Below are 12,917 nucleotides of genomic sequence, written 5' to 3'. Positions count from 1 at the left end.
TACAAAACAAATCATTGTAAAGCAAATCTATACTGTTTAGAAGATGACAAAATATTGCCGACTTGTTACCGAAATTTACGCTATTCACTGCCGATAAACGAACCCAGCCTACGTGTGAAAACCTTGGATACCCACAGGGAAAACAAAAGCTTTTATATGTTCTATACTAAATAAAAATAATGCTTGAATATACCTTCATTAACAATACCATTAAAATTATCGAAAGGTTAGAGAAAGATAAAGATTGCTGAGAATGTAATCACAATTCTGTTTACATTTTGTCAGCTGGATTCGCATAGTTAAAAGTTGATTTCATTGTTGATATGGAATTTTATCCTTTAAGAGGCTATTTATTATGAAATTATGTTAATAAAATGTAAGATAAATATTGTTTGATAACATTTATTACCAAGCATTGTTTTTAGGGCTACCAATATACCTAAAAAGACAATTTTTTTTTAAACTACCGACCGTATAAATGGGGAATCACATAATTCGAACACGCATAATTCGGGACCCTACTGTACATACATACATACACCCACACACACCATATATATATATATATATATATATATATATATATATATATATATATATATATATATATATATTTTTTTTGTATATATGGTAAATCTTCATTTCTTAGATAATAATAAGGAATAATCTGTTGAAGCCATTATAAATCTTCTGTAACTAGCATTAAGAAAAGAGTTTGGGTTATATGATGACAAGAGCTTAAGTTATTCTTATGTAATAATCAAAGTTTGTTTGTTGAGTAACAAAACCTGGATGGTACAGCAGTTTTCTGAATACTCTTGATGACATTTCAGAATTAAGAAAAAGTGGTTGTGTAGAATTGAGAAAATGTATTTGTTAATATATTTGTTAAAAGAAGTTTTTCATTGGCCAAAAAGCATTTACATTTTGGTGTTATTTGAAATACATGATACATGGTCCTGTTTCATTCAGATCTTACTAGAAGCTAAATGAATGCATCTCATTCAAATAATTTTAAACGACAGCCTGAAGATTGAAGTTTATACACTGTCTAATGAAAATTTCACTTTTATATTTGCTTAAATTTACTTGGTTTTCATATGCATGATTGTTGCCCTACTCCTTTAAATATTCTTACTACATCCCTTTCTTTCTTCCTTTCAGGAAATTTTTGTTGATGCTACATTAGCCTGCGGTGGGAAGCTTTATGCCGCGCACAAGTTTGTACTAAGTACCTGTAGTGATTATTTTAAGCAAATGTTTACAAGGTCGCCAAGTAAACATCCTATTGTGTATATGAAAGATGTGACTGCTAGGGACCTAGAAGCCCTATTAGATTTTATGTACAATGGTGAAGTGAATGTTCCTCAATCTAGTCTAGGGTCTCTGATTAAAACAGCGGAGGGCTTACAAATAAAAGGCTTAGCAGTGCCAGATGACCCACCTGCTCCCAAAAGAGAACGTGATAGAGAAAAGGAGAGAGATCACAAAGTGCATTTGGAACATAGTCCACCTGCAAAAAGACCAAGGCCTCGTGAAAGATCACCACCCCAACCTACTCCTCCTCTCCCACAAACACCCTCAGTGCCCAGAACTCGTTCGCCCCTCCATCCCCCAAACCCTTCTGGTGCTTCTCAAGTTAACATGCCCCCTGTGGAGGCAACATTAGATGAGGACAGTAGAACCAGTGTACATAGTGCCAATAGTACCTTTAGTGAAAATAATTCAGCACCTAGTCTTAGTTCTAAACAACCTAATAGTGGGCAGGGATCCTCGGGTGATACTACACCACACCGAGACCAGTTACCGAGTACCAATTCTGCTGAAGAACCCTCTCCAGGTCCCTCTGGAATACAGAACCCTCATCAGTCTAAACAAGAACCTGAGGTTGTAAGTATCTTTTATATTATATTTGATTATATTATGTACTATACTATATTTTATTATATGTTATATACTGATATTGATAGTTTTGTAAGGAGTATTGATATTAAATATTAGTATATGTTATAGGTAATCATATTAAAGTAAAATGAGTTAGTAGAAAAGCTTTATGAAAGTAGAATATATCTTACAAAGAAAACAAATGGGAGCATAGTGAATGAAAAGTATATCTATTAGTATTTCCTGCTATGGAATACTAAGGTAGTTGTGCTTGATTACTTGATATGGCATTGGTTTTCTTAAGCTTCTAAGGATTAACAATAATTCATCTAGGCCTACGTGAAAGATCTCTCCACAATTGTAGGGTAAAAGGTAGGCCGGTGATACATATTGAGGTTATTCAATTAATCTTCCCCTTTATTCATATGTTATATGTTTCGGAGTACTATATGTGCTTTGTGGCAAGAAAATAAAAAGATCATATTTCACCTGTAGCATTTGTTATATCACTTTTTCATGAATTTTACCAGATATTCTTGTGCTACATTTGAAAAGAAGGAAAATATTTGGTTATCCTTCATAAAGAAAGAATAATCGTAATACAATAATTATGAATACATGAATTTACACACAAATAAATAAGACAAATGTATTTGACGGGTAATAGGTGACGCTGTACTTTATTATTTGACGGGTAATAGGTGACGCTGTACTTTATTTACACAAGATTAGTGTTAACATATTTTCACTTTATTTTTCTGGACATATTTTATTTCTCTTGGTCTATATAGTTATTGTTTCAGCTTTATCGTAACATATAAACTAAGAATGTATCATATACACAAATGATTTGGACAAACATATATGACTGATGGTGGTTACACAAGATTAGCGACTTTGTTTACTGACGGCTAGATACATCATATTCGTCTGTTATATTTTTCTGGATAAATTTCACGCTTTATTTCTTTATTGTCTGGCAATGGGTGACGCTGTACCTTATTTACACAAGATTAGCGTTAACATATTTTCATGGTTTCTTTTTCCGGACAAATTGTATTTTTCTTGGTCAATACAGTTATTGTTTCAGCTTAACCATAATATATAAACTCATCCTGAGGCTCCCATGTGGAACTAGACGGGCCAGAGAGGAAAGGTGACCGAGGAGACGTAACCACGATTGGGCTGGGAGTTCTTCTCGTCTGAGGAAAGGATCTGCGACCCTCCTCAGCCTTGCTACCCTGTCATCTGATGGAAAGGCTCTGTGGAGATTGGTGTCCAAGATCATGCCTAGATATACCAGTCGTTGAGATGGAAGCAGAGAAGACTTCTCGAGATTTACCATGATCCCTAGATCTTGGCAAAGTCCCAGAAGCTTGTCTCGGTGTCGAAGAAGGGTCGACTCCGAGTCTGCCAGGATCAGCCAGTCGTCCAGATAACGAAGTAGACGAATGCCGATCCTGTATGCTCCCGAAGAGATCAGGGTGAACACACTGGTGAAAACCTGAGGTGCTGTGGAGACACCAAAATACAGCACCTTGAACTGGTAGATCTTGTTGTCTAGGCCGAATCTTAAGTACTTCCTTGAAGACGGATGGATTGGGATCTGGCAAAGTCCCAGAAGCTTGTCTCGGTGTCGAAGAAGGGTCGACTCCGAGTCTGCCAGGATCAGCCAGTCGTCCAGATAACGAAGTAGACGAATGCCTATCCTGTGTGCTCATGAAGAGATGAATGTGAACACTCTGGTGAAAACCTGAGGTGCTGTGGAGAGACCGAAACACAGCACCTTGAACTGGTAGATCTTGTTGTCTAGGCTGAATCTTAAGTACTTCCTTGAAGACGGATGGATTGGGATCTGGAAGTACGCGTCCTTCAGATCCAGTGTACACATGAAGTCTTGTGGTCTCACTGCAAGTCTGACCGTGTCTGCTGTCTCCATTCTGAACGGAGTTTGTTTGACAAACCTGTTCAGAGCTGAGAGGTCGATGACTTGTCTCTAGCCTCCAGACGCCTTCTTTACAAGAAAGAGTCGACTGAAGAAGCCTGGGGACCCGTCGATGACCTCTTGGAGAGCATCCTTCTTTAACATGGTCCCGACTTCTGCCTGTAGGGCTAGCCCCTTTGCCGATCCCATGGCATAGGAGCTCAACGACACTGGATTCGCTGTCAGGGGAGGAACAGATGTTATGAACGGGACGCGATACCCTTGACTGATTACAGAAACCGTCCAGGAATCGGCCCCGAGTTGCTGCCACCTGGTTGCGCAACTTTGTAGGCATCCCCCCACTGGTGGACATGCAGGGGGATTGCCAATCCTAGCATTTGCGGCCTCGGCCGCTCCCCCTAGGATTCTTGGGAGGACTTCTTGCCTCTCCTGTGTTTTACAGGAAAGGGCTGCTGTTTGGACACCGTTGTCTTCGCTGCCGCTGCCGGTTTCGTCATCTTGGACTGATGAGGTTATTGTTGAGGTGCTGGAGGTTTGTAGGGCTTCAATGTGAGAGCCCTTTGGAGGAGAGAATCCTGATTGGATTTCCTCCACCTCTCAGCTGCCTGTTCCACATCCTTGGGCTCAAACAGGCTCTTTCCCATAAGGGAAGAGTGTCTGAGCTTGCTGACTTCGACTGTTGAGACCTTCGAATGGAACCTCTCTACCTCCGCATCACGTCGTTTCAAGATCGAATTGGCCCACAAGTTCGAGACTTGGTGGGCCAGAAACTCAATGGTGCGGGTGCCTTCCTAGTGCTTTCCTTGGACAGATCCTTGGATCACAAAAGGATGTCCAGAGACCCCAACCAGACATCCAGCCACGAAGTAGCCTGCATGGCACACTTCACAACCTTCTCCTGGTTTAAGATCTCTGTCGCCGAGAAAATCACTTGCCGGCTAGAGAGTCTATCAAGAGGAACTCCCTTGGTAAGCTCTTCCACAGTGGTGCAATGGAAGAGCTAAACAAGGCTCCTCCATGATCTCAAAATACCTCCTCTGGTGGACACGAGGAGGCGGGAGGAGCTTGTTGCCAGCTGTGGAACGGCTGGAGGAGGCGAGCTCGGAGAGCTGGACCTCAGCCTTATCTCTGGCACTCTTGACCCCTTGGAACCAGGGCAGAGCCGCACTGGCCTTAGTGGGTTTCTGAGTGCCAAAGACTTGGTCCAGGACCGTGTCCTTGCCCTCACGAGGGGGAATCTCCGGGTCCGGAAACTTGTTGAGATCCCTCATCAGAGTCAAGACCTGCCAGAAGGCATACTCTGACTCTTGCTGCTCTCCCCCTGGAGAATCGGCAGCGAAGTCTCCCGTCCCCAAAGGCTCTTCTTGGGGGGACACGTAGACGTTCTCTACGGGTCTCGTTGGCTCTGGTCGAATCCTGGAAGAAGACTTCGGGATGGTCTTCGAGTCCTTCGGTTCTCTCCTAGGAGGGATACAGGACTCCAGCAACGAAGTCTGAAGGGTCTTCTCCGCCCCAAACACGGGACGATTCCCCTGCTCGAGGTGGGGTTGCTCCCATTGGTGCGGTGGGAGAAAGTCTCACCTCGGAAGACTCCCCTGAGGAAGGAAAAACCTCGTCCACAGGGGAAGGAGAAAATGTCTGGGGGGGGGAGGAGCCTTCCTGACGGACTTCTTGGGAGCCAGCTTGACCCGAGGAGAAGTCACCACGATCTTTACTCCTCTCTTCCTCTTCAGAGGGGTTGGAGTTGTCCTTAGTTTGGGTCCCAAATCAGAGAAGGCAGGCTTAACAGCCTGGACGACAGCTCTGATAAGGGACTCAAACCATGGCTGCTTACTGACAGACGCAGTGTCAGAGACTCCCTCTAGAGGGAAGGGAATCGGGCGATCCTTTGGAGTAGAGACTACAACATGGCCTGCCTGAAAAGAAAGGGAAGAAGATGGGTGCCTGGACCTATCTGAAGATCTCCCATCCTCCTGCGAGTGCGCTGGTTTGCGCTTGCGGGGGGTTGGAGCGTGAAGACGACCTAGCTGCTCTCGTTCCTGACGACTCGTTCGGTAGCTCGCATTGCGAAACCTGGTGGGAATCGCACTTGGGCTCGCGCGAGGGAATAATCCCAGGATCGCGCGCGGGCATGTGGAGATGAAGGCGAGGGAGCGCGTGGGCGCGCGAGCGAGTGCTGGCGAGTAGGAGAATGATGGTGCGCAGGCGAGCGATGGCGCACAGGGCGTGCAGGTGTGCGACTGCGCACAGGTGATGGTGCGCGTGGGCACGTACGTGAATTACGGCGAGCAGGCTCGTGGGTGCGATTGCGTGCTGGGGAGCGATGGCGCGCAGGAGATGGTGCGCGTGTGCGCTCAGGAGATCGATGGAGCGCAGGGGCGCGGTCCGCCGAAGACAGAGGGCGCGCAGAAGGACCAGCAAGCGTGGAAGCGCGAGGAGGAGACTGCTCGTGGGCGTGTAGTATCTCGGAAGCCTCTGGAAGGGCGCACGGTAGGAACTGGAACCTGTGCGCGAAGGTGACTGGGCGCGATGGTGCGCAGGCGAGGGCTGACGGGTGGGCGAGTTCCGAGGGCGCGCAGGAGATCGCTGGCGAGAAGGCGAGGGGCGAATCTTCTTTCCTGTGCTCAGATCCGAAGATGGAGGGCGCGCAGGCGAGCGATGGCGAGCAGGAGGGGAACGCTGGCGAGCTGGAGATCGTGGGTGCGCTTGGCTCGTAACAAGATCAGGGCGTGCAGCTGTGCGCTGGCCAGTAGGAGATCGCTGGCGTACAGGAGATTGCTGGCGTGCAGGAGAGCGCTGGGGCGCAGGTGAGCGCTGACGAGCAGGAGATCGGTGAGAGCGCTGGTGCGTTGATTCTGCAGCAGGAGCTCGCTGGCGCGTTGTCCCTGGCGTAGGATGTCTCTGGGTAGTTGTCTCAGGAACATCAGGAACAGGCGTGCGCTTGCGCGCAGGAGAGTGTGCGCGCACAGGGGATACCTGGCACTTAAGCACCTTCTGCCCAGAAGGGACCGATACCCGTTTGAAAACGGGATGCGTGGGCGCCCACAGCGCGTCAGCTGCCAGGAACGGTGCCAGGAACGGTGAAGGAAGGTCAGCAGGTCTAGCAGGCGGAGGAGATCGCAATGGTCAAAGCACGGTGAGGAGGATCCTCTGCGGGGGACTGCGAAGGCGAGGAGTCGAAATGGCGCCTCCTAACTTCCTTGTGGGGAGAAGGAAGGTCTCTACGGCGAAGAGGAAGACGAGCCTTGCGTCGGATACGTCCTCTGGGGGCATCAGGAACACCATCGGCAGTCCTCCGAAGAGGAGTCTCTGTAAGTGAACTCCCCTCCTGAGGGGGAGAAACACCTGCAGTAAAGACCGTTGGACTTGACCCCTCCCCCGAAGGATGTTCGGAGGGGGGAACCAAGCCTTCAGCAACATCAGCACCCAAGGCAGAGGTTTGACCCAACTCACCGGAAGCCTCTGCCACAAAAACGTCGAAGATAGACAGAGGGTCAACCTCCGCTATCACCGACGACTGTTTGACAGCTGCTCTCTACTGGATAAGGTCAAACAGGGCTTCCCTGGAGGGCAAACCCTTAAGCCCCAAGGAAGCCCAAAGCTGCAATAAATCATCATTAGCAACATTATATAAATTCTCCCCCGGAGGAGGAGGAGGAGCTGCCTCGCTATGGGAGGCAACTCCCTCTCCCGAACCCTGAGGTCGGTCAACACAAGTACGGCCTACTCTACCACTCGACGGCCTCTCGGGATAGACCGATCGAGTGGGAGCTTCGGAGGAGGTTTGGGCAACGAAATAAGAGTCCTTGGAGATTTCCTTCTTCAAGGAGATCCTTGAAGGAGAAAGATCACGCTTAGACTTCTTCTTTCGGCGCCGGGAAAACCTCTCCCACTGGGAGGTAGACCACTCCTTACACTCACAACAAACTGTATCCTTATCACACCGTTGGCCCCTGCAGAATGGACACAAGGTGTGAGGATCCGTCTCGACCGCCGACATATAATTCCCACAAGGGCGGTCTGGTAATGGGGTATTTCCGCATGATGAAGAGAGGCCAACTTCCAAACACACAACTGAAAGAAAAAGCAAAAAAGATTAAGGCTGTCAATACGCGAGGGTGAGAGCAGACATGTCTGTTCATCACCCGAGCCAGAAGCAAAGTGAACTAGTTCACTGGTGTTTGAGGGGGGATGGGTAGCTAGCTACTCCTCCCCTACCCCCTCACTAACTAGCGAGGGGGTAGTAAGCCCTCGTTAAAAATTTAATGGCTCGTCATTTCAGCTACGCCGAAAGTAATACCCTATTTTAATAGCGTGGTTTGTATTTCGGTTACGGAACAAATAAAACATAGACATTATACTACCCTAAAAAGCAATAAACAGAGTTTTGAAAATCTCAACCCTAGGTTGTGAGTCACGCCCCGTAATATGTGTTACATATGCTAAGATATGTAACACATGCGAATTTAAATTATCGGGAACCAAAGTACTGTCATTTTCATCATCATCAGCTGTAACTAGTCCACTGTAGGACAAAGGCCTTAGACAAGTCCTTCTATTTGCATCTGTTTATAGTCTTTCTATGACAGTCTATACTCGTAAATATTCTTAGTTTTTGTTAGAAACCAAAAATAAATTATAGAGGTAAAAGTTGCAAAAGAAATGGAAAGCAAAACTGTTTCCTTATAAGGAATACAGTTAACGTTAAATTAATTCATTCAATCGGAAAGGATTGATATTTGTGTCCAACTGTGGGGAATAGCCGTTCGGTTGTTAGCTTGACTCGAAGCTTTACCTATTTTTCTTAATAAATTAAAAGTAAATAACTTAATGCTACTTAATATAGTAACTATTAGTGTTAATGATAAGTAAAATGAATAATGAAATTAAACTTATGAATTGAATTACTTAAATTAGTAATTTCGTAATAGGCCTTAACACTAGAACAGCCACTGATGGTTAACCCCCTAGAACGACCAAGCGGTCAAAATGACCGCACATGAATTTCCTCTGCAGTTATGCTATTATTTTTTAATTTATAATTCCTAATTTATTTTTGGTAACTTTTGATCATTCTTGGATAATGAAAAACGGTTCATGAAATAAACAAGCTATGTTTTATTTAAACCAATGCCATTGAAGGGTACAACTATTTTTGTTCAATAGGAAATCTCAATATTAAAGAATGAAATTAATAAAGATTACAATTGCTATAATAACTAAAAAGGCTGCTGAAATTTAGATATCAACATGGATACAGAAAAATACAGGTAGGTTCTATGCTCAATATTCACATAAACCCTCTTACACATACATAAAAAACACATACACACACAAACATATATATATATATATATATATATATATATATATATTTCTGTGGTGGAAATGTGGGAGGTTGGGCTGTGGCACCCTAGCAATTCCAGCTGAACTCGGCTGAGTCACTCGTTAGGCTGGAGGAACGTAGAGAGTAGAGGTCCCCTTTTTTGTTTTGTTTCTTGTTGATGTCGGCTACCCCCCAAAATTGGGGGAAGTGCCTTGTGTGTGTGCTTGTATATATTTCACTACAATCCTTACAATGTATGATTTACTGTTTACATTTTACACAAATGATTTTCTTGATGACAATGTTTGTACATTTCCCACATACGAGGCCTGTCTAAAAAGTATCCGACCTTTATTTTTCCCGTGCGAAATAGAGAAGATAGCGTGGCACCACTCTGCACAGTGAAGGAAGACACCTTCATGTGCATGCTTGAATTTTTTCACCACCATCCAGCCCATATGTTGCTGCCTGTCGGTCGCTGAGTGAGGTGCTACACAACGTTTCTGTCGGATTACCGATTCTCTCAAGATGACTGAACGTGTTGAGCAAAGATACTGCATCAAATTTTGTCAAAAGCTTGGTGATTCTCAAAGCGAAACTATTCGTAAGATTCAACAGGTGTTTGGAGAAAATCCGATGGGTGTAACACAAATTAAGGAGTGGTTCAACTGATTCAAAATGGCCGCACATCAGCAGAGAGTGAACAGCGTTCTGGCAGGCCCCAAACTGCTCGGAGTGCAGCTGTTGTTGAGAGGGTGCGAAATTTGGTGATGATGATCGTCGTTCAACCGTGCGGGAGATTGCCCAAGAGGTTGGAGAGAGTACAGATTCCGCACATGCAATTTTGCGTGATGATTTGAACATGCACAGAGTGGCTGCGAAATTTTTGCCCTGGTAATTGTCGCCGAAACAAAAGGACCTCCGTTTTCAAGTTGCAAAGGACCTTCTGGACACTGCCAACACTGATCCTCATTTTCTGAACACCGTGATAACTGGAGATGAGTCATGGGTGTACGGGTACGACCCAGAAACAAAAAGACAGTCGTCGCAATGGAAGCATCCAGAGTCTCCAAGGCCGAAAAAAGCGCGACAGGTGCCAAGCAAAATGAAGGTGATGCTGACTGTCTTCTTTGATATCCGTGGAATTGTGCCTCACGAATACGCACCGCAAGGACAACCAGTGACAAAGGAGTACTATCAAGATGTTCTCCGGCGTCTCCGTGACGTAGTTCGGTGCAAAAGGCCAGACATGTGGACGGCGAAAAATTGGCAGCTGCATCACGAAAACGCCCCCGCAAACTCATCCCAATTGATCCAACATTTTTTGGCCAAACATAAAATTCCAGTCGTTCGCCAACCTCCCTACTCTCCAGACATGGCTCCTTGCGACTTCTGGTTGTTTCCAAAATTGTAGACGCCACTGAAAGGATCCCGTTTTGAGAGTAGAGAAGAGATAAGGCGGAACGCGACGGCGAAGATGAACACCATTCCAAAAGAAGACTTCCATAGGTGTTTCCAGCAGTGGATGGATCGGTGGGATAAGTATGTGCAAGCATAAGGGGCCTACTTTGAAGGGGATTAGGGTAGAAATCCTGTCAGGTATGTGAAATATTTTTTCTGGCATAAGGTCGGATACTTTTTAGACAGGCCTCGTACAAACTTTTTGCACTTACAGCAGATTTCTGTTGTCTTATTCCCTTTACACTGTCTTATTTGTCATTGTTTTCTCTTGTTTGAGGTATTTGAAACATCTGCGTCAGCATAAGTATCAGCATCACTTTCACTGTTTCCTTCGGCATGAATGTTCTTGAAGGTTTTCTGAAGTTCCTCAGCTAACTGAAGAATAAAATCACGACGGGAAATTAGTTCACATGTGACTTCTTTGTAGATAATCCAGGCATTGATACCAGAAAAATATAATATATTATAAAAAACTTGGACAGGCCATCTTCGTGAAGCGGCTTTTGTAGTGTATAATCTTGCCATTTTATCCACGATATCAACTCCAAATTTCGAATTATTGTAGTAACTAATGGTGTCTGGAGTTCTCTTGGCATCATTTCCAATTCCTACCTTCTTATGGACTGTACTAAGTAAGAGAACATTTTTATTTTTCTTGCACTGATACACTGTCAAAGTGCACTGATTATGCTTTAGTATTTGTGAGCTGTACTGCTTGTCACGGGTATTTCTTATGGAAATTGGGATCTCCCTTCGTATACGGTTCACAGTCCCGACAAGGCTTGTATTTTTAGCAAGCAATTTTTCAGCTAACTTCACAGATGTGAAAAAGTTATCGGTGGTCACATTTCTCCCTTTCCCTGTATATGATTCTGTGAGCTTGAGAACGACGTATTCCGAGAGTGGTTGGTTTGATGGACGACTCTTGTCTTTTCCAAGATAAGGGAATCCATTTAGAAGGTATTTTGATTTTGCATAGGCCGCTAACCAAAATTTTATTCCAAACTTGTCAGGCTTACTGGCAATATATTGGGTAAAAGGACACCTGGATTTTGTTGGAAATAACTGCTCATCTACGGTTATATTTTCACTAGGCCTATAACAAGAAATACTGTTTTTGATGAACCTCTCCCAAACTTTTGAAATCATAGCAAATTTGTCAGTTTGCATTCGAATGGATCGTGATGATCGAATATCAAATCTTAGGAATTTCATAATTTCCTTGAAACGTGCTCTTGACATTGTCTCTCGGAAAAAGGGAGGCCTCCATTTTACTGACCAAAGGTTTTCAACAGATTGTCCTTTTGCAAGAACTCCTCTGGCATACATAATGCCTATAGTAGCATAAATCTCTTCAAATATGTTCCAATTCTCATCATTCAATTTCATTCTCGCTTCAGTTTCTGTACATTTTTGTATGTGTTTGATAATGAAGTCATCTATCAATAATCTGAAAGCGCTCAGAACTTGTCCAGGAAAAACTTGACGTTTGGCAATGGATGTTAGTCCCGGTATTTCTCGTATTATGTTTTGGGCGGTAATTCTCCCGGCATTGACAAGAATCTGATCAATACTTTCCCATCGTGTTCCATCCTTGCCAGTCAGAATAGTAGTAGAAGTTGTTGGCACATCTAGAGTATCTTCTTTGTTTGAAAGAGCAACAGTGCTTTGCTACGGTTCGTTTTCATTACCACTATTGTCATGATGATCATCAGATTCAGATGAACTCTCTTGATTGGGGATATACTCGTTTTCTTCATCTTCAGATATCGGATCTCCTTCAGACTCAGATTCAGATAGTGTTGACAAATATGTCACAATTTCATCATTCGACAGAGAGCGTTTGTTCGACATGTTTAAACTCTAGTACTTCAGGGGAAACTGACTGAATTTCAATAACACGCCACCAGACTTACAGGCGCCGGGAATACCCGCTGCCAAACGTTTTGACTGGGGCACTACCATAAAATGACCGTTCGGTCGTTCTAGGTATTACCTAATATATCTCAAAGGATTATAGCATATTTTAATTTTCAATTATCAATATATATCATGAAAAGTTAGGAAAAGTCAATGAGTATCAAGTTTGTTGGGGAAAGATTATAATAGCTCTATGCATCCGAAAATCAAAATGCGGTCAAAATGACCGCTTGGTTGTTCTAGTGTTAAGTTCGCGCGTGCGTAATATGTGCCTGTCAAGTAAATTACCTCGGAGGTTACCACAGCCATGGCGAACAGTTCCAATAAAATGTACTCAGTGGAAAGGCCGGCATCTTCTTAGGATATTAACGCTGAACAAAA

General features: G+C 44.2%; 2 protein-coding genes across 3 annotated transcripts in view; one reads left to right on the top strand and one right to left on the bottom strand.

Moving 5' to 3' along the window:
* Positions 1-2,016, top strand: part of LOC137643952 (protein tramtrack, beta isoform-like) — an 82,860-nt gene extending 80,844 nt beyond the window's left edge. For both annotated transcript variants that reach the window (XM_068376741.1, XM_068376740.1), the window contains exon 3: positions 1,165-2,016. In XM_068376741.1, coding sequence (XP_068232842.1) covers positions 1,165-2,001 — 837 coding nt within the window. In that variant the 3' untranslated portion in view covers positions 2,002-2,016. The remainder of the gene's footprint in view (positions 1-1,164) is intronic.
* Positions 2,017-10,871: 8,855 nt separating this feature from the next.
* On the bottom strand, positions 10,872-12,470 carry LOC137644417 (piggyBac transposable element-derived protein 4-like). The gene is made up of 2 exons (XM_068377396.1): positions 12,308-12,470; positions 10,872-11,950 (listed from the first exon to the last, which is right to left on the bottom strand). The coding sequence occupies exons 1-2, from the start codon at positions 12,468-12,470 to the stop codon at positions 10,872-10,874; spliced, it is 1,242 nt and encodes a 413-aa protein (XP_068233497.1).
* Positions 12,471-12,917: the final 447 nt, after the last annotated feature.

Source organism: Palaemon carinicauda, chromosome 7 (genome assembly GCF_036898095.1).
Source record: "Palaemon carinicauda isolate YSFRI2023 chromosome 7, ASM3689809v2, whole genome shotgun sequence".
Taxonomy (NCBI): Eukaryota; Metazoa; Arthropoda; class Malacostraca; order Decapoda; family Palaemonidae; genus Palaemon; species Palaemon carinicauda.
The sequence above is the reverse complement of the archived record's forward strand: the minus strand, read 5'-3'. Positions and strand labels throughout refer to the sequence as shown.